General features: G+C 38.8%; 1 protein-coding gene across 1 annotated transcript in view; it reads right to left on the bottom strand.

Annotated features, from left to right (window-relative positions):
• SPTLC3 (serine palmitoyltransferase long chain base subunit 3) overlaps positions 1-21,852 on the bottom strand; it is an 89,494-nt gene that overhangs the window by 28,066 nt on the left and 39,576 nt on the right. Inside the window, exons 4-6 of the mRNA XM_080408511.1 lie at positions 21,261-21,409; positions 10,413-10,537; positions 8,158-8,251 (exon numbers count right to left, since the gene is read on the bottom strand). Coding sequence (XP_080264637.1) covers positions 8,158-8,251; positions 10,413-10,537; positions 21,261-21,409 — 368 coding nt within the window. The remainder of the gene's footprint in view (positions 1-8,157; positions 8,252-10,412; positions 10,538-21,260; positions 21,410-21,852) is intronic.

Genomic DNA, 21,852 nt, shown 5'->3' with positions numbered 1-21,852 from the left:
TACCGATGTCATTGTCATCCACATTCTTTTGGGACCTTTGAAACCCTCTGTCTACACGTCAGTCCAGATCATATCCAGCCTTCAAGAAAGTCGGTTCGCCCAGCCCTCTGAACTAAAAGCATAGCTTTGAAGATTCGGGTGTTTCAACGTACTTCCACATGAAACAGAGAAAGAGGATAGGATAGAGAGAAGTGAAATGTATACAACTGTTTAATAGAGCTGCTGAAAAAATCCATGGATGTGAGGAGCTCCCCTGTCCAAACTAGTGTGGGACATGAGACCACAGATAGGGAAGAACTGCTCTGAGGGACGAGCTTGCCTGACTTTACACGTGACACAGCCCTGCTGGAGTACAGGCTAAGGACTTGTTTGTTTGCAGGATCAGGGTTATCTCACTTTGATTTTGCCGTCTCATTCTGAAAAATGTACGTGTGACCATTTCTTAGGCCTGTAACTGTCAATGCATGATTTGTTTAGGTGCAAATGAATTTTACTGACCTTTTTACTCTATGCTTGTAGTGCCTTATCTGGAAAGGGGAAACTGGGAGGAAGAGAAAATTTGTTACCTTTAATCTTCCCCCCAAAAGGCTGTTTCTGTTATTCCAAGTGAAGATGCAGTGCTCTCTCTGTGCTCGTGCTCAGACTTTCCAGAAAGTGGGATATACTGAACCTCAGGAAAAACAACAGTGCAACTCCAAGTGACTTTCAGATATCAAATTATTTTCCCATTAAATAGAGTTACACTGTGAAACACTGGAACACTGAGATGATGAGTTGCACAAGTCCATCTTGAATAACCAGTTATGGGGAAAATAACTGTCCTTCTTGTTTGACCATCACAAGCCCAGGCTTTTCAGCGGTAATGGCTAACAACTGTGCACCAGCCCAGGAGGTGGTAAGAATTTCACTTGATTAATTAGTCAAAGCACAACCAAATGTATCCTTGCCTTACTTCCCACCTTCTCCCTGTGGCATATTGTCTAGATGTGGAAGGTAAAGTTTCCTAAGCAGGGACAAGGAATCTCTTAGGGTTTTTAGAATTTAATACAGACTTGCATAATCCTTGTTTGGGATCCTTCAAAATTACTTCAACAGAAATACCAACAACACAAACTGCCAGTGGGTGTAAGCAAGCCTGGACCTGGGCAGGCAGCCGTGTGTCATGTTGCCTCCAGTGCAGGTGGGACTCCAGACTCCTGGAGGGGCACCTGCCCTCTCCCAGGCACACTTACTGCCTCCTCGCAGGGAGACACAGCGTCTCCACCCCTCATCCTTACACTGCAATGCTGGCGATGTCATCACCATTCCTCTGCATGGACTGGAAATCTCCTGTGTGATGTGAGCTAAAGCCTTTTTAATTAAAATAACAGGCTACTACTACCCTTATCACATTCTTCTTTCCTTTGCCTTGTGTTTGCCACTGTCGTTTTCAGTTTCTCCTCTTATGCAGACTCTGTGGCTACCTGGCCCTTCTCAGCCTCCCATGCAACCACCTCTCCCCTGCTACAGTGCATCTGCTGCAGCATCTGCCTCCTCCTCTCTTGCTTTCCCCCTGCTGGTACCTTTTCCTGGTCACTGTCCTTTCGCGAGTGACTTCAGTGGTTAGTTCCAATGCTGTCCCCTCTTGATCCCTAAAGCAACGAAGGGAAACCACCACAAGGGTTTTGTTGATGTAAACAGTAGCTATATGACAGTAGAAGGTGGTTTTCGTTCTAGTGAAAATTGGCCTTTGAAAAGTCCCTGAGTGCTGGCACAGCGCTGAACAGCAAAAACATTTTTAGGTCCATTTCCCTGAAATCACAGCTTTGAATATCTTTGTTTGGAATAGGGTGGTGGGAGTGGTGATTACTGCAGCCACAGTAACAGTCTGAGACTCCCCTCCCTGCCCCTCAGTGAATATATATCTCTGGGAAAGTAAAGGGCACTGGCTCAGGAAAGCTTCCTATTCACACTGGGCAATCAGACATGGCTTTCTCAAATCAGAGAGGGCAAATGCAGACACAGCATACTAGGAGCAGGATATACCAGTCTCCTCTCTGTGGCAGCGTCTGTATGTGTCACAGGGAAATACAAGCCAAACTGGATTAGGCTGTGGTCCACCTATCTGGTGCAGTAATCTTGTCTCTGAGAGTGGCCAGAGGCTTGAAGGAGGACAAAACCTAAGTGGGTAATGTGCCTCTCATCCTGCTCTGTAGTAGCTTAACACTGCCCTCCCTTCTGAAGTTCAAGGACCACATACACCTTTGGGGAAAAAAATAAATATTAAGAAACTGTTTTGTACCAAGCCACTGCAAGCTCTTTGGGTTTTTTTTGACTGACAAGGTTTTTCACTAGTTTTTACCTGCTTATTTATCTCTTTTGTTTCCCCCCTGTTTTATTTGCTTGTTCACTTAAAGGCATGCACTTATAGTTTTCCACTTATTTTTTCTCTCCTTTCCTTCTTTTTTGCTAGATAATATATTTGCACTGAAAGATGAGGACATTCTGCTGCCTAAAAGTTCTTTCACTGTTAATTACAACTCCTCCTGTGTTTTCCTCCTGTGTTGCTGTGTTTTCTCTTTAAGGCGTCCTCGTGGCACACATATCTGAACTCCAAAACATTAATCTGAGTGAGCAGACTCAGAAATGTCAGAGTTGGATTAACATAAATTCACAACTGTTGTCCAAGCAGGAAACTATATTTTGTATGGAAACCTGAACAGCTCACACCTGCATGACACACTTCTGTCATCAACCACCTGATTTGTGAGTACTTAAAAAAACCCGTACTACTTCCACGACACACTGGAAAGGTGCGTAAGGAGGAGCTAGGAATGTACTGCTGTGATTCCCATTTCAGATGTAGATTCAAGCGCCAGATTAGAGGCCAGGTTTTCACCTAACCAAGGTGCTTGGTTGTGCCTTGCAATTGCCCGCCTTCCTGGTAGCATTTGTTCTGATTCCATGTTGAAGTGTCCTTGCAATGAAGAGAATTAGATGATTTTTTTTTCCACATGGCCTGATTTCTGTGTGTAGTCAGGACATTCCCACACACTGCTCACACAATTGCAAATCTAAACCTGAAAATGTGACTGCAATTGATTTGCTTGATGTTATATGGGAGAAATATAGTAGAATTAGAAAGAATAAACAAATCCTAAGCCTTGTACAGCACCTTCTTATACAGGCTGATAGGAACAGAATTCACTTGGGTGTAGTTAGTCAGTGGCACACTCATCTGTCCACTGAATGAACAAAGACATTCTTTCACCTGACACCAGTACAAGACCCAGAACTGCTGCACCTGATACCAGTATAAAACCTGTAATTGCTGTGACACAAAATCCTTGATAAAATCACAAACCGATTAATGGCTAGCTATTTGGTTTTACTTTTTTAAGTTTTATTGGACAGGTCAAAGGATTTTGGCTAATATTTAACCAAGATCAAGATTAGAGGTTCTGAAAAAGAGCTTTAAAATATATGACATTAATGAAAGATTGTCTTAGAAATAGAAAAAGAACAGTTGATAAGTTAGTATCTCCTGGGACCAGGAAATAAAAAAATCCAAAAGTGTAGCACCCATATAGCTAAGGGACACCCATTCCAGTCCCTTGGGGAGGGTGGGAGAGGCTCCCTGGAGTCCAGGCCTGGTGAGGGTAATATCAGACGCCTTCTGACATAAAACTAACCAAGACCGGGCTACTACTGCCAAAGAGCCTCCCACCTTCCTCCCACTGCATACTAGTTGTTGGACGGTGCAAGTGTAGAAATGCAGCCTTTTTCTAGTGTCCTAAATGAAACACTGCCTGGGAAATGGCGACTTGAATGGTGCCCACACTACAGCAAGGGAGACAAAAGGCAGATGCTTTATGGGTGCAGGTCAGAACAATTCTAGCCCTAAAATCACTACTACATAAATTTAGGACTGCTCAGGTCTTAAAATAAAATGAAACCCCACCAATTAAAAATCCCCCTCCACCCATTCCTCAGAGCAGGGGCTCCAGGGAGCTGAGCTTTGCTGCTAACATCCACAAAAACTCACAATTACCTGAAACAGAAAAAGTCCAATACAGGCCAAATACCCTGTGGCATACTGGTGTGACCTTGGCAGGGGGGAGACTAGGAAATGAAAGCCCACAGGAAGGGAATTCCCTGTTCAGTAGTTTTTAGTTATAGGGCTGAAATATTCTCCTAAATTTCTCTCACATAGATCATCTGTAGGTGTGTGCCTGTGCATTCTCTCAGCCCAGACCTGTAAATTCCTATCTGATCACAAGGAATGAATTGTTCACTGGCAGGCAGGATGTAGGGCACATTCCTATGTTCAAATAAAAATGGACTTATAGGTCCACAGCACATTTTTGTTCTGTTACTCACCTTAAGGCTTGAAGACTTTCTCATACACCTGTGCAATATTTTTGTTAAAAAAGAGAAACACCCAGATGCCTTTTATTTTACTTAGGAGAAGCATAGAGGGCTAATAATTTTGTCTCTTCTAGAAAAACTGTTCAGATTTTGTGAAAACTGTAATGCCTAGAACAGCTACCCACTTATTGAATTAGAATTTTGTTAACTTTTGTAAGAATAAGTATTATACATAATTAAGGTAATAAGCAGAGATTACTTGTTAGCTTACTAATGAAATAAAAATAATAATTTGCTTTTGAGCAATGAGAAATAGATCCAGTATTACAGATTATATGCTTTGAAATGAAATGAGTTCTACAAAATTAGCTACAGCATAGCCTTTGAAAGATGAATGTGCTTCAGTAGCAAGTTTTAAATATCTGGGTTTAATTTGTTTTCTGTGAAATATTTTTCTCATAGGACAAAGTTTCCTGCATTTTTTTCTTGTAAAAATACTTTTTCCATAACAGGTGGGAAAAAGGGAGCGGGGAGAGATTTACAATGCCAAGCTTGTTAGAAAGAGAGGTTACTAGCACACACCTGTGTATGTTTTTAGTATAACATTCCGGAAGTAGCTGGTTGAGAAAATATATCACTACTTCACTAAATTGTTACTTGGTTATTCCTCCTCATTTTGATAGCCATTTATAGTAACTGCAAACATTCACACCTCACCTGTCTCCCAGTGTTTCTTCTACACATGTGCAACCAAGGAAGTTGGAGCTGAAGTAAATATGTTCTAGGCAGTTTTAACAGGGCATTTAACACAGCATTTTAAAAGAGGCTGATGTAAGCAACAAGGAACATGGAAAAAAGTCTGCTTTCTCAAGCTGCATTGTAATAGCAAGAAGCTAACTTTGAAATCTACTGCCTGATTTGAATTTATTTTGATTCTCCTGCACAAAAAGCCTGTCTCAGGCACTAGTGGTGATGCCGCCTGGCATCTCTTCCATTTTCTTTACTATAGGGCAATACTTGGTCAAACAGTATATGTGTGTAAGTTGGCAGAGCTCCAAAGGAGATAGGCCAACTCACGCCAGCACACAACTTGGCTTTGTACATACAAGTAAGAATGAAATGCACATTAAGCCCTAATCTGATTGGTGCCCAGGGCCAGGATCTTTAAAGGGTCATTGATTTCCTTCTATGAAATGACATACATCAATCCCCTGACCTTGGAAAGAAGAGGTGGAGGGTATTGCCTTTTTTGACTAGAATACAGAGGATTTTCAAAAGTAAGATGAAACACATTACTACCTGATGCTGAAATTAACGATCTTTAAAGATCTTCAAGTGGTAACTCAAGGTGCAAAGTTTTCTGTTCATCCACAGGGCCAATACAGCATAAGGAATCTTTCTTTTACATCAAGCAGTATGACATGGATAATGGCTTAATTCCCCTGTTCATAAGCATGACAATAACAGCACAAACATACTCTGACAATTCAGGCAAGAGTGTGCATGTCTGTATATATGTTATATATCCACATATTAGCAAGAAAGATAATCTGGAAGCATAAGCCACACAGCTCTGATCTAACAAAACAAACAAGCACCTGCCTTGCTGAAAAGAACCTTCCCAACACAAGTGGAAGTTTTGGTTATGTGCCCTTAATTAATTTGCTGTACTGTCTTTATCACACATCTCCCTGGCAAATCCATATAGAACAAGGCTGTCTAATTCATTTTGGGTGAAAGTATGCAAGTTACAAAGGCAGTTCTGCTGGATTATGCTTTTCACTGCTGTCCCCTCCCCATACACATCCTATTTTCTCCAAAGCAAAAAGCATATCCATACATTTCGGCACATGTGATTTTAAAAGCTGTTGGTGATGTGTAACTTACAGGTATGATGAAGGAAATATTTAAAAGAAATAACTTTCTAAACATGGAACAAAGGTACTGAGAGACAGTAGGCTAAGAGAGAGAACATGAACATGTGAAGTTTCTTCACATGAAATGCTCTCTAAATGCAACTTAGGTTAAAACTCAAGGCCTTTTTGTAATTTTATAAGATTGTGATGACAAAAGCTGGCATTTAGATTCCAAACAGCACTTGCATAAGCTCCCAGTTTCATTTTGAAAATAAGTTAGGATGATGTCTCAGAAACAGTATACAAGACTGACTTTGGCAAATCAGATCTCTAATCTAGAAGGCAATGAGTTTTTCAAAGCAATCTGAATAGGCTTCTACTGATGTTTGCTAAAGCCCTTGAAGGGACTGTCTAAGTTTTCAGGTGCTGCTTTAGTGCTTTTGGGACAGGCCACTATTATTTTTAGGTTCACACATTATTTGGAAGAACATCAGCTTTAATTTATCATGAGTGCAAGCAGAGGCTGGTTAGGTATCAGGTGCTTGGGAGCAGAATGAAATATTGGGAGGTGGTTAGAGACTGATTTCCTTAGAGAGAGAATGACAGCTCCCAGTGATGTCTTCACTGCTTCCCTAGCAGTTGAGACTAATACACTCCTCAAAGTGGAATGTTTGAAATGCTATGGGAAGCAACACAAGCCAGCTGGGCTGCACACAGCGTAGATGGGTGGAGAAGCTGAGAACACTTGAATTTGGGTAGCGAGAGGTCATCCTGCAAGATGTGATGCAAACCTAAGTTTGAATGGGATAAGGCACTGAACAAACTAAGGAAGAGTTGAGAAAAGCCTGGTGTAGCAACCATGATAAGCATATCCAGATTTGCGGAAGTGAATCAAACTGGGCTACACTACAGTCTAATCTATGAATAATTACTTCTGTAAAAACATTCAGGTTCAGATGAACTTTAATTCTTCTATGATCTTCAGAAATTGCTTCTTGCCCAAATTATGAATAGATATTAATTATAACAACACCTTATATTATAATTATAGTGTGCTTTTCATTCCAACAGATCCTTGGGCCTTTTACAGCATATGCATAAATCATTTTTGCTCACCTCAGGGCTGAACAGAACACTTAATAAAGAGAAGGGACTGTATTAGCTATTAACAGAAGTGATCAGACCTCTTTTCTCATTCCTTACCATTTCTCTAGCTTCATAACTTGTGTGGCAATCACTGCCTGGTGGCAGCAATGGGGATGGAAAAGGGAACTGCAATGGGGAATAAGGGAAAAGAACAAGCTCTTGTCATCAAAGCCAGTCACAATGTCTCTGACAGTAACCACAGCAGCATTAGCTAAAGAGAAGCTAAAAAGCATTTTAGAAGTATTTTAGAAGATAGTTATATGATTGCAAAGTTAATGTGTGATTTCTACACTAAAATTATACTTCAAAAAATACTGGGGATGATGCTTTTGATATAACGATCTGCATCTTTGGTATAGTCCCCTAGGAATTTGAGGTAACTGTTTTAAAGTAATGCCACATTAATGTAACTCTGGTTGCATTGAACCTGCTAGAAACAGGCAGGAAATACGGAGTATGTTTCCATAAGTATGTTTGTACTATTTTGGCTATAGTGACAATAACAATAAAAACTTTATCACAGCACACAGTCATTCAGCCTGTCAAAAAGACAGCAATGAAATTAAGACTCTGGATTTGGAAATTAAGATCCAACCTGATGACCCAAATCATGTGCAATAGCAATTACAGTATTACACTATTAATTTTTCCCCAACAAAAATCACTCATAATGTTTAATAGTTAATCCTTCTATCTGGACAAAAGTATTATCTGGGAATTGACAGCAAAGCAAGCATTGAAAGGAAGCATTCTTGCCTTTGAGGTGTGAACAACTCTGTCTCTAAATATTTCCAACTTCAATACTCACTATTATGCTTGAAGATTCTAATAGTAGCACCTGAAAGCCTCGCACCAAGAACGAGAGAAGTGTGGTTCAACTCATCACTTAAAATGAGGCAGCCCTGTGGAGAAGGAGTACAATAAGCATCTGCATGAGTTGGGAGGCTGTTGACATGTGCATGTGTGTGCCAGCATACATGTGTGTCTATGATATAGCATTGCACCAATGAAGCTGTAGGTATTACGCATGAACTGGATTTTCTGCCACTTTTCTGAAGGTGCCAAGGACTCACTGCAAAGGCAGGCAGAAAGTGGTGTATCAGATTCTCAGACATTCCCAGGTGGTGCAAAAGAGCCAAATATTTCCTGTAACTGGAAAGTAGTGAATAACCCTAGTAAAGATTGACTGCTTTAAAGTAAAACCAAGTGATGTTGCTTCCTCTACCATCTTTCTACAGTCTATTTGTGTTGCAGGGAAAATGCAGTCACCACCCCATTTATAAAGACCGCATGACAATAGTGGAAGGAGGCTGGAATGACATCAGCACTTTGGGTTGCAGAAACAAGATCAGAACAGATCAGTGTCTCATAAATCCCACCTCTATTAAAATGTGAGGTGGGGTCTAGGCACCAGACAGAGTTGTTCTCTCGTAAATGCATATACAGTTCACCTGTAGTATATTTTTCATCAATTAACTCTGTTGAAAATTAATTTTGCTTTTGGAAACTAAAATAGAAGTGCAGAATAAATAAATTTGTATATTATATTAACAGGAGCCAGGTTTCATGGTAGAAATTCACACTGGAACCCTAATTTAGCTCTGCTTTCTATTACACAATTACACATCTTGGCTGTGGTTTCATTACTCAAAGGGCGACACAACATTAAGTAATTTTTTATTTTGGAAACACAGATTATACCTGTGAGAGATACACATACCTGCCTAAAATCTGGTATGCAGAACTAACATACTGCAAGAGTATGTGCATCTTGACAAGGAAATGTAGCTGCTAGGCTTAATTATAGAGGAAAATTTAGGAATAAATTAATCTCCTCAACATAGGGCAATTATATAATATCTTTAATATATATATAATATATACTAAATTGTTATAGTTACAATGTATATAGTAATATCTTTATCTGTGCCACTTATACCTAAATATCCCACCTCTGACAGAGGCCTAAGTCTCCACATAAGGCCAGCTAAGTGGGGGGAAATTATTTTATAGGTAAGCAAGGGACAAGCATTTTATGCTGTTATGTATGTCTGCAATTTCATAAATTTATCTTTATTAATTCTCTGTATCTATTCCTTATGAAATTGTTGGACAACTTCTCCAGCACCATTGCAGACTGAAGTTCATGTTCTGGGCAGCTGAAGCAATTGTCCCTGCCCAACCCTTGTACACATGTAGTATTTTAGAAATTTCTTGCAAAAGCTGGATTCATCCTCAATAGTGAGTAAAGAAGTAGCTGCACCCCTATGCCGGTACTTCAGAAGAAATCTTAATTACACACCACACAGTGAGCTCTTTCTGTTTCCATCAAGAAGAAAATACTGTCTCCCACTTGCATGACACACTTCTGTTTCACACTTGCATGCACTAAAGAGGAGCTACGCACTTTCCCAGCTAACGGCACAGTTTATCTGCTTGTTATGTCAGGAGCTGTGACTGACAGGATGACGAATTTTTAGGCCTTTGTGTTAGGTACCTCAAATTGGAGATGAAGTCCCTTCAACACTAAATAAAACCCCAACTTTTGGTCACACGGTCACAACTTTAGACTTGCATTTGCTGCCTGCTTTCTTTGCAGGGCTGGCTGGAGATCTGTTCATCAGGAATGCTAAACACTGTGCTTTCTTTATTCTGAAAGTGTTGTAAAAAAATATTTTAATCATCACCTTTCATCACAGGCAACTGGACAATATCTCTGCAAGTAGCCTGAATACTTCATCCCACAACACCTGAGACATGGGATGCAACATTTGCTTGCTTTTTAAGGAGAAGCAACTTTGTTAAGAGAAGCTAAACAACCACATTGCTGATCCTTAAACAGACGTTAGGTATGTGTGAAAGCAACACCCAGAGCTAGAAAAAATGATGAAGGAGCATATAGTGAAGGTCATAACATCATCAGCCTTATGACTCATGCATTCCTGGTATCTAGCTTTGTTCCTTAATCAAGCCTTCGCACTTAACACATGCCCAGAATACTGGAAGAGTTCTTAAAACAGTTAACAAATGATTGTTCTGTATATTCCTTAAGGAAGTACTCACCTTTCCAACAAGGGCTGGAATATTCATCGAGTTAGTTGCAAAGCCCATACCAAACACCATAGCATCTTCCACACCAAGGAAATTGGCCACAAGTTTCTCTAGTTCTATATGTTTGTCTAGGGTGCCTGCAGAAATAAGCACAGGGAATCTTAAATCTCATTAAACTGTGGAAGTTATTTATTCTAAGGACATAAAACATACAAAAGGAACAGGCCAGAAATGTGTCATTAAGCTATATGACGTTAAGTTCTAATGAAGGTTTTCCATTTATATCTTCTGCATGTGGGATAAAGCAAGAAAAAGCAAGGATGCAAACCAACTATAACTAATGCTAACAAATACAAGTGCTGTTAAGGCAGCAAAACAGTTGCTTTGGGAAGAACTTTCCTTTTCCCATAACAACAACTTTGACATAGTTTATTCTGAAGAGTAATTTTTTGCCATTTCCTCCCCCTGCAACACCTCCTTTTCATAGGAAATGTGGGACAAACAATCTTGGGCATTCTTTGAGTTCTCTCTGGATGTGAAAATAAAAACCAATGACAACAAAATTCTTCCATTTTTTTCTTGAGTGCCTAGGTATGTGTATAAAATCCTTAATTATGATTTTGTATGGACAGAAAACCAAAAGTGTTCTTCATCTTTTTCTGTTTTAGAAGGTGAAAGCCACACCACTCTCCATAAGTGATGATAATTCTCCTTTTTCCTCCCTCTCAACAGTCAAACATAAATGATAAGGCAACACTGGAGAGCCTTCTTTATCACATGTTACTGATCCAATATTAGTGCCTGCAGACTCCAAACAAATGAGGTGTTCCCGCTATCCAACAAAAACTGTATCTTTCCCACCCAACTCACAATGAAGGGTGACAAAATAAAAAAGGCAACAAATGAAAGAGTGGTGTTAAGAGATTCAGATAACAAGTAACTTTGAACAGTAATGAATCATCTCAACTTGCCAGCTCTCTAGTCTTTGATTGCCTGGCTGTGCATTGCAGGTACCAAGGCAGAAGGAACTCTTACAGGACGATCTGTAGGGAAAAAAAGAAAGTGGCCTGTGGATTCTGACAGAGCATTTCCCCTATGAATAAGGCTGTAAGCAGGGAACAGAAGAAAAAATTAGGGAAGTGAATATCTCACCTCACTTGCGCTGCCTAAATTGATATCACGATAATATAAGGAAAGTGAATTACAACTGATGGAAATAAGAAATCTGTGTTCACTGTGATGGACCACGGGCAGAAGAATGGAGGAAAGCAGAAGTTTGGCTAGAGTGTCTTGACAAGAATGGTGAGTCACAAAGATAATCTTACCTTCACCATAGAGGAAAGCTCATAAAAAAACACCAACCAAATAAGAATGGCAGCACTACAGTTTCAGCAACAGCACTAACTCAGCTTGTTACAGTGAGGTAGTGTTTTTGTTATTTTTTCTTGTTAAATATCCAAAGTAAGACTGGCATTCACTTGGAAACAGAATGTGAAAAATATCATGCAGGCAGGTAACTCTCCCATACCCAGGGAGATAAGGAGCAAGGATCACGTGGCTTCTGGAAAAACCTGTATTACATGGACAACAAAGAACAGTGGCGCCATGATTTTGCACAGAGCCTGCCTGGGCTCTGCTAGACCTGAGCCAACTCTGGCAGAGCTTCAAGAGCACCTCTGCACTAGTATCACATTGGGTGTACATTGAGCTGGGTTGTCTCTGGCTTTGTGCTCTAATAAGTTAGGTAACATGACGCGGAAAATTTGGCTCTGCAGAACCTCCTTTAGATGTGAGCTGACTCAGCATAAAGTTTTTTGAGGATTTCTACTTTTTGAATTTGTAGATCCTAAGATATACAAGGATACGTGCTGGCTTTGCACACAGCCACTGCTTAGTAGCCAAACTCCTTTAGCCATACAAAACCACACAGTGTTTCATAGTTGAGCTGCTCACTAGAGACGTGTGTGAGAATCTACATCTTAACTTGTAAGCCCAGTAAGTCCCAGGGTGTATTTCCATGGTTAGTTCTGTATTTTTTGCATTTTGGGCCCAGTTAGGTTTCAACCTGGTTGCAGCACTCATTGACAACTGGAGGTTCCAGCATGATCACCTGCCCTAGTCTTCCCTGCAGATGTTATTTTGTCACTTGAGGGTTATTGGCACACAAAGAGAAGATGAAGTCTGAAATGGAAGCTTGAAGTCAACCACACTATGGTCACAGCTTGAATTAGGAGGAGGTTTGTGCAAGCATGAGAAACAAGTAGTATGTGCTTTGCAAGACAGGCATCTTAAGGCATGACAGAATTGTCGCTGACTCTTCCAGGGATAAATCCAACACTACCGGGGTGGAGTTAAATTGCTTTTTGGGGTTACATCATATGTTTTCTGTTTTTACAAACAAGAAAAGCCTGACTCACTACAGACTATTCTGGTCAAGCATATATTAGATGAACCAGAAAGGAACAGCCATTTTTGACCTATTTTTATTGATTTTGTGACGGTGAAGAATGAGACATTCTGAAATTGACTGATTCCTACTTATTACTTACTAATCCTAGCAGAGAATGCAGATGATATTGTGTATTGTTATTGCCTACAAATCCTGGAATACAAATTGGAATCAATGAGGGTTTGGTTTGCAAAACTAAAACCTGAATGACAACTATTTGCAAAATAAGTCCTTCTTTTGAATTACTTTAATTATAATGGCAATAATGTATGTGGTAGGTGAGGTGTGGTAGAAGCAATACAATACACATCAGTACTGACAGTGGGAGGTTTGTGACAGCAATATACATTGATAAAGCACACCAGCTTGCATTTTCCCAGGTTTAAAGTAAAAGGGGAATTTATTGAATAAATTATGCAATTATTTAACCATATCATAAGATTTCTCCAGTATTGGTCAGTCGCTGGACACCATGTAAACTGCACCAGTTATATCACTTCTCTCCAGTGGACCAATGGAGGAAACAAGGGGTCAAATATGCTCTGCTGGAACGAAGGTTATCTACTAGCATTCTCAGCTGGTTACAGCAACCACCCCAACAAGTAAAAACAGCACTACCAGACACCTGCAAATTTGATCCAAAGGAACTTCCACTGGCACAGGCTGCCAACATCTCAAGCTACATAAGAAAGGCAGGAATTACACTGGTCTTCATTGAATACAACCTTAGCAGCCTCAAGTCAGGTTATCATCGCCCTTAAAATATCTTGTTATTTCTCCCTGCTGAACAGCAGGTGTTACTGTGTTCTGAGATTGTACAGGTGTTATGGAGAGTAAAATTGAAGATCTTATAAAAAATGGACTTTTGCGATGTTAACCACCTCCACAAATTTCCACACTTTTCAAAGCAAATGGCCTCCTTTTCAAAATCTGGTGACCCAGTTCCCTCCATTAACTTGCCACTGCACTCTGGGGACAGGGAACATGAAATACACTGTGCTTTGGCAGGCTTTCATAGGCTTAACCATGCTTTTGGGTTGAAAGTCACTGTCATTCTACTAGACAGATAAAGCCTGAAAATGCACTTCCCATGATCTGTACAGTTCATTATTTAGATTTGACACTTTCAGCTTGGACAAGGTGGTTTATGCCACTGGTTAGTCTGCCCAATACAGTCTTTCAGGTTCTTATGTGCTAATGACATGTACTAGTTAAACGGCCAACACTGGCAACAGTATGTAATAGAATTTCTTGTTTGGAATTCTAAGACCCAAAGAAGACAGGAAAATACCTTTAAGTTAAACAAAAGCTGGAGAAGTAAGCTGATATAAGCAACAAGTCAACGAAAGAAAAATAACAGATCCCCATAAAAGCTACTTCCACATAAGGACAGTGACTGGAAACCCTACGGATCACTGATGTGACTTACTAAGATGAGTAAGTACCATTACTGTATGAAAATTATGGTTTGTCAGAGGTATTCTTAGGAGGGTGGGGAACAGAACAAAATACCTAAACCTTCCTGCCACATTTGAAACTTAAGGTCACAAACTCACTCTGGTAAGATATTTGTCAGAGATGAAAAATAACATTACTGAAACACCTACATACTTTTAAAAAAGCAAGATTGAGTGAGGTTTTATTAGAAGGATGAAGAAACAGAGATGCAGAAAATGTTTTATTTACACCATTCTACAAGAGTGGATGATGCCGATAGTACCACTACCATACAGAGCCCACTCCAAGAGCAAAGCCTAAACTTGTAGAATGATATATATTGGCAAGACAGAGGGAGGGAAGGACACAGGAATGTTATGTAGTTGCTCATTTAACACTGCATGTGCATAAAAGAGCCCCAAAAGAAATGGGTTTTGAGGAAGCATTTGAAAGAAATTAAGTGCTCAAGCTTTCTTAATGTTCTTACTAGTCAACAGGGCTTTCATACCACAAAGATGCTGCAGGTGCCATAGATATAATAATGTACCTGTGTAATTTACTGATTCTCAGAAAAGAAAAGGTTCATTTTAACAAAACTTATAATTTAATTTATATCTTCCTGTTTTGTTTCCTTTTTTTCCTTTATAAAAACCCAAGCTAAAAGTTACAATTTAAGTCCAGCCTCTTCATGACAAAGCCTGGATGGCAGTATCTTAAGTATCTAAATATTTGTATGTACATAAATAACATCATATATTGGAGACATTTGAACAGGTTTACACAACCCTTAGGTACTCCTGATGCCTTCAATTCCACCTGCCAGAAGACGGACTATCCAGAGCTTAATCATGTTTTGTAAGGCATACTTTTGCAATGGTGAAATACCAGGAACAAACTTGACTCTTTGATTATAAGTTGGACCAGTTATTTATGCAAGGGTAGGCGCAAAAAAGAGAATTATGTTAGCAGGAGATGACAAAGAAGGAAAATTCCTCTTGTGAACTGTCTCCTAATTTATACCATACCTTATCAGAAAGTAGCCAAGATGACAAAATACAGATATATATACACACACACACACACAAATTCTCATTAACATGTTTCTATTTCTCCTTAAGCTCCTCTTTGGAAACTGTAAATTATGGGAAGTTTAGTTCTTTATGTTTTTCTCCTAACTGGAAAATGGACCATTTATTTCTGTGCTTGTACAGAACTGAGTTTAAAATGAGCCCTGGTCCTAATTAATGCATTGAAGTGGTATAAAAAACCCAATGACTGAATAACTATTTTTACCATCTTGAAATGCTGCTAGAAATTCATATTAGGCCTTAAAACCTAATAGAAGGAAGTAGATGGAGCTACTTTTGTAGTTTTAATGTTGGCACAGGTTTTCAGATCCGCTTTTTAGAAATCAGATCACAATCAAGTATTAAAAAGTCTTCAAACAAAAAGCCCTACAGCTGAGTGCAAGCCAGGCGCTCAAAGGTGATCTCCTAACCATGCCCTCCACAATGAATCACCCCTGCAAGCCTTCTGTGCAGGCTCCGTCTTGTCTTTCGGTCCAAGGCATAATCACTGGAGAAGGATTTCAAAAGGCAGGAATCCTGCTGGGCTGCTTAAGCAGTGCTAATGATACATTTGCTCCTGTTACTCACGTATATAATCTCCATAAGGAATAATAGTGAGTTAGATAAACAGAGCATTTGAACTACCAGCTGCTCACGTGACCAGCCCCACCACCACCCTGGTGCTAAGCCTAGAAGTGTGTTCAGAGCATGATAATCTGCTTTATTTAAAAAATGTGTAAAGTTACTGATTTTATTATCACCTGCAATCAGCAAGCAGGAAACAGTGTTAAATAATAATTTGCATGTTTCTCCCTTAATAATTTTAGGTTACGTTGCTTAGGAAAGGCTCACTGTAAACATAAGAATGATACGATGGGCTCAGACAAAAGGCTCGTGAGCTTGCCTCCAATAGTAGCCAACTCTCACTCCATCCATTAAAATAAATTGATTTGCATGTGAAAGAAGGACTTCACATTCAAGTTGTCATTCTTTTCACTATATAGAAGGAATACATACTATTTCAAATTTATTTAGATACCCATTAATCAGCATTTTCATTAAGCTAAAAACAATACTTCTGATAGGAAGATTAAAATACATAAAATACCACCAAAACATAAATAAAACATAATATAGAGAATTTTTGGAAGTAGTTTACATGAAATACCCTAAAGTTCCAAATGCTCCCGTTACTTTAATAGCTGGTTTCCAGTTACATAAATCCTTTAATATTTAAGAACTATTGACAGACCCAGTATTTATCCCTGGAAAATGAAATTGCCTGCATTGTGATGCCCTGATTGGTTTCTTGGCTTATAATAAACTAGCCAAAGAAACAAAAAAAATTACTTTTTCTTCACCTGCAGGAGAGACTGCTGTTGGACAAAAGCTGTTTTAATTTAAATTACAGCCACGGTCAGTTTTGTTAGATATGGTAGGTGCAGATCTCTATCCTCTCTTGACATCTCACATTGTTTATGCAGCATCTTTTCCCCTGGCTTTGGTAAGTTTACCCTTGGTGTTCTCAGATGTGCTCAAAATACTCTTACCGTTCTAGGTGAACAGCTCTATCATTCCTCCCAGCCTGTCCCTCTGACCAAGAGGATCCTCATTCTACATATCCAGCTACTCTGAGATTTTCTGAAGGGTCTTACTTATGCCTACATTTTTGCTGCCAAGATCCTCTGGGGACTACTTCCATCCCATGTACCACACAGAACTGAAAAGTCTTTCCTCTCTAAGAGACCATGATATCAGCATTTTTTGCCTTTTGTCTACCATCTGCAAACAACCACTTTCCCACATTCATCCAAGCTACTGCTCTTAGAAGACATGCCCCAAGCATATGTGCATCTCTCTTGTTGCTCTTTGTGTTGATCTCTTACAAGTGTCTTCCCTTAATGTCTTTTTGATCTTAGTGTCCTCAGAAATACTGAAAACATCCATGTTACTGCTTTATTAGTTCCTTATATGCTACCTCTATAGTAAATACTGCTCAGCTTTACAGAAAATATGAGTATGTGCACGTTCCTGATTCAAGCCAAATTTGGACAATGATTTGCTAGTCCACAGGTCTGGTATTAATGATTGCACAGTAATGGCCATAGGCACATAAGTAATAATATAAATTAATACTAAACAACTAATTACAGAAAATAATGCTAAACAACTAGTATTAGATGCACTGTGCCACACAAAAGGTCCCTTTTGCCCATAATACTTCATCTGACAGTGGTCTTGTATTGATGAGTGGGGAATAATGAAAGCAGGACAAACATGTATATATAGTAGCATCAAAGCTTCTAACTAATTTCAGCATAATGATATCCTGAATCAGAAAACAGTTTTTTGGTATTTCTAGTAACTGTCAATGATCTGTCCTCTGTATGTGACCGGTGTCCCCTGGAATGCAATGGACTGTAAAGTTTTAGGATCTGCAGACTTCTTTGCAATGAGTTTCTTGGGTCTGCCAGCCTCCAGTGTGAAGAGCTGCCTCCTGTATTTAGATGGAAACCTTCTACCAACTTCATATGATGGCCTGTAGAATATTGTAGTGGAAGAGACAATGAACAGCCAACCCTGACCACTCTTCCAAGCCACACATAATTTTGAAGATTTCTGTGATGTCCTCCTTTGGGCTCTGATAGGCATTTCTGACAGCTGAAGACAGCTAGCTCAATAGCTTTTTACCCAAAGCTGTTTGAGGCCTTTGATGATCCTTGTTGCCCTTCTCTGACACTTCCCAGTTGTGCTAAATGTTTTTGACCAGAACTGCACAGAGTACTTGAGACGACAGCAAACCACAGCTTTATGCAGTAGCATACTGAGGTTCTGTGGTTGGCTTCTGTTCACTTCCTAATGATTTCTAGTATTTGATTTGCTTTCTGACCACTGAACAATAAGCTAATGCTTTCATGGAACTACCACTTATAACCCAAAGATCTTGCTCCTAAGGGACAGTAGTTAGCTTGGTCTTAAAAAAAAGGAAAATATCTTTTTTTCAGACTAAAAGTCCCACAAAAGCCCCAGGAATGTGTCTTAAATGTAACTGTGATGCTAAGAAAGTTGTTTATTATTATTTTAAAAGAGCATGGAATTAAAAATGGAGTGAAAAGCCTTATATCTTTTTACGGAGGACAAATCTCAGAAGAGCAGCCACTGTTTTTATCAGTTTCCTAGGCATCCCTGTTCAACCACAAAAGCATGTTCAAGTGGTGTGTGCATTATTATTTTACAGAAAGCATGAGCCAGGGCATCACGGTTCTCACTGAAGTTAGTTTCCAAACTGTGTTTACACACAGTCTTAAGTTACTGTTCTGGGAATGTAGAATAACTATTTTACATTTAGCAAGATTTAGCTTCACTAAGTTTCCTTACTGAAACACAGTTTTGCCAAAATATAAACTACCATGTTAAAATGTCCGTACTAACTTATTTTGAGAGCAGCAGCGTTCTCATATGACAGTATTTCATAGACACTCGATAGCCTGCATAGTTTTAAAAAGAGAAGTTTAGGCAGGAGACCACAAAAGACAGTTTACTATCATTTAGTCTTTCAAACATCACTTGCATTACTTTTATTTGTTTCTTCTTTGTCTTCCCCTCTCTGAAATCTTCCTAAAGTAGTGGAATGATCCTTCTCAAGAGAGACCTATCACAGCTTTGAGAGAGATCTTGGTAAGCCCCCAAACATGCCAGACACTTAAATGCACGTAAGCAGAACAGTACTTTCAAAATCAATTAGCTTGAAATTATAAATACATACAAGTGCTCTCTTGGATTGAGACTTCACAGGCAATTTATAGCCTTGCCTCCTACAGCTCACTTCATTTTTACTTCAAATCGCTTTAGCTCAGCCACACAATAATGACAGAAGTTTTGAAATGTTATCTGCCCAGGAACAAAACCATTCGGTTCTATTTTTCTAAGATGAAGATAGCAAATGATAATTACAAAACATAAGACATTTCATATAGATCCTTCCTTACCTATCTTTTGAAAGTATATATGTATATATAGATTTAACTCCGATAGGATTTCTCAAATCTGCTCAACTGTGAACCAGAATAGAGCTGAAGCAGCACAAGAGGGTAAAGCAAAAAGAAAAGAGGGTACCCACACTACTAATAAGAAGGTAATTTCCTTAGGTTGTTTATACAGCTTTTGGTGGTAGACAGGCTCCAACACAGCCAGGGCCAGTGAAGTAAGAATTGCTCGGAATTGCTCTGTGGAGCAACCTCTCTCCACTGACTACACAAGCACAGGGTCTCTGCTAGCTGCCTAGGACAAAATGCTATGATTGCGCATCTACACCATCTAACCCAGGTCTTAACACCCTGCTTCCCTATTTTAATGTCTTGTTGTCCAAGCTGCTCTCTGAAATTCACTCCCTAAAAGACTGATACTGACAAGACTTATACAGTGTTCTTTATCTGTAGCGCATTCTTGCATTGTGAATAGCCTGAGTGGGATTATTTGTTGTGAAAGCAATTAGAATTAATCTAAAGCTTTGCTCAATCTATCAAGATAACTTTAAGTACTGCACAGGAGTTCAGATGAAGAGAAGGTCCTAGAAATCCATATACATTGGCTGTCAACAGACCAAATGAAGTTAACTAATAAGATTTTTAACATTTGAAGACAGAATCAAATCTTTGCATAAGGTTTTTGAGAACAAGTCACACCAGGCATATTCTTTGACATACTGAAAACAACTTGCAATGTTCTCAGACAAAACAGAATCCAAGAGAAAAAGACAGAGAAAAATGTTCCTTTAATACCTTAGATGACTAGTAATGGTTACCACTGTCAAGCATATAATCAGGTTAAACAATATATTGCAGTCCCCAGATAGGTTGCCTACAAAAGGAAAGTAGGGTCAACCTGTAAACCCTCTCTGAATGGAATGGTGACACTGACATATTTGTTACTGGAAATCAAACCATGATGACGAGAAGCAGATGACAAGGTTTGCATTATGGTTTTGTCTGGAAATGAGACTTTAAATAAAAACCTAAATGAAATACAATACTTTTTCCATGAGATATCTGGAGGAAAATAGTTTGCTTTGAGAGATACAAAGTGACATTTTTTCAGGTTCCTAGATTGGGGTGGCATGAAGTATATAAAAGACTTCTCCATGCTGAGAAGCCTACCTTTTTCTTTTACTTTTTTTTTTTCCTTTTCTTTTTTTTTTCTCTTTTGATAGCTCCCAAGAAAGACAAAGACTAAAGAATAATCTCCCCTTGCATTTCTACAGCTCAAAACAGTTTTCTCTGAAATGCAGGCTGATTGCATCATTAGGAATGCACAGCTTTGTGTAAAAATATACAACTGTAGATAATACTACACACAGCCTACAAACCAAAAAAACAAATCATAAAGGATATATAAACCTAAAACATCAGATGGAGCCTTCCTGAATTTATTCATTGGAGGCACACTAGAAATGTCTACATTGTGTCCATTAATGTCACACAAAACTTTACAATATGGTCTTAGAACATTAAAAAAAAAATATGTAAAAGCTCATTTTAGTAATCAAAACACTCTGTATGTGTTAACTGATATAAATCTGTGATGCAATTAAATTTGCCCTAGGATAATTCTTGAAGTCTCAATCTTTATTTTACTTTTTTTAAAAAGCAAGCCTGCTATTTCTATCATTAAAAGTCCCAGGCCATTAGATGACAAATTTGCTTTTGCTTTTCTAAAACCCAGTAACATTTTTTTCTTTTTAAAAAAATCCTCATGTGATAACAAATAAAACACAGCATCATCTTTAATAGTGAAATAAGTAATTGTTGAAGTGACTAAAACTCTCTAAGTATCCAATTTCTTCAAGATATCTGTAATAAAAAGCATGTAGTTACAGAAACATTGGTAGCCATCTAGCTGTTTACTCACCCATTTCCTGTCTGGTACTGCAGATTCCTGTCCCATACTTTTGTAACTCTATGGTCACAGTTTTCAAAGCGTTAACATCCGTTTCTGCAAAGCCGAGGTAGTTATAAGAACCCATATTGATTACATTCTTGATAGTCCTTCCTGTAAACCTATAATTAAAGAAAATCTTAAATAGTGCAACTTTCCCTCCAACCCCAAACTAAAAGAAAAAAACCCAAAATTTTCCCACCAAATTTTATTCCACTGCCTAATTCCTATTTGGGAATTCACAATCTTCATACTTTAATGTTCCAAATGTTTTTCTAGCCTTTCTGTTTTCCTGACTAAATACCGCTTCTTGATCAGAATGTTTTCCAGATTCCAAGCTGTAAATGGCAATATACTGGTATTAGGTGAAAGGGTGCTTCTATGGATTTAAATAAATAAATGAACCTAGGACTGTATTTCAGGAACAACTTACAGACCTATTTTTTCAAGCAAATTGTCAACAGCTTCCACAAAGTCATCAGTGTTCATGTACACACAGAAATTAAACATGAGGAAAATATTGCAGGAAACACTATGATACATTCTCAATAAGCTGAAATATAGT

Source organism: Falco punctatus (assembly GCF_963210335.1).
Source record: "Falco punctatus genome assembly, chromosome: 12".
NCBI lineage: Eukaryota > Metazoa > Chordata > Aves > Falconiformes > Falconidae > Falco > Falco punctatus.
The sequence above is the reverse complement of the archived record's forward strand: the minus strand, read 5'-3'. Positions and strand labels throughout refer to the sequence as shown.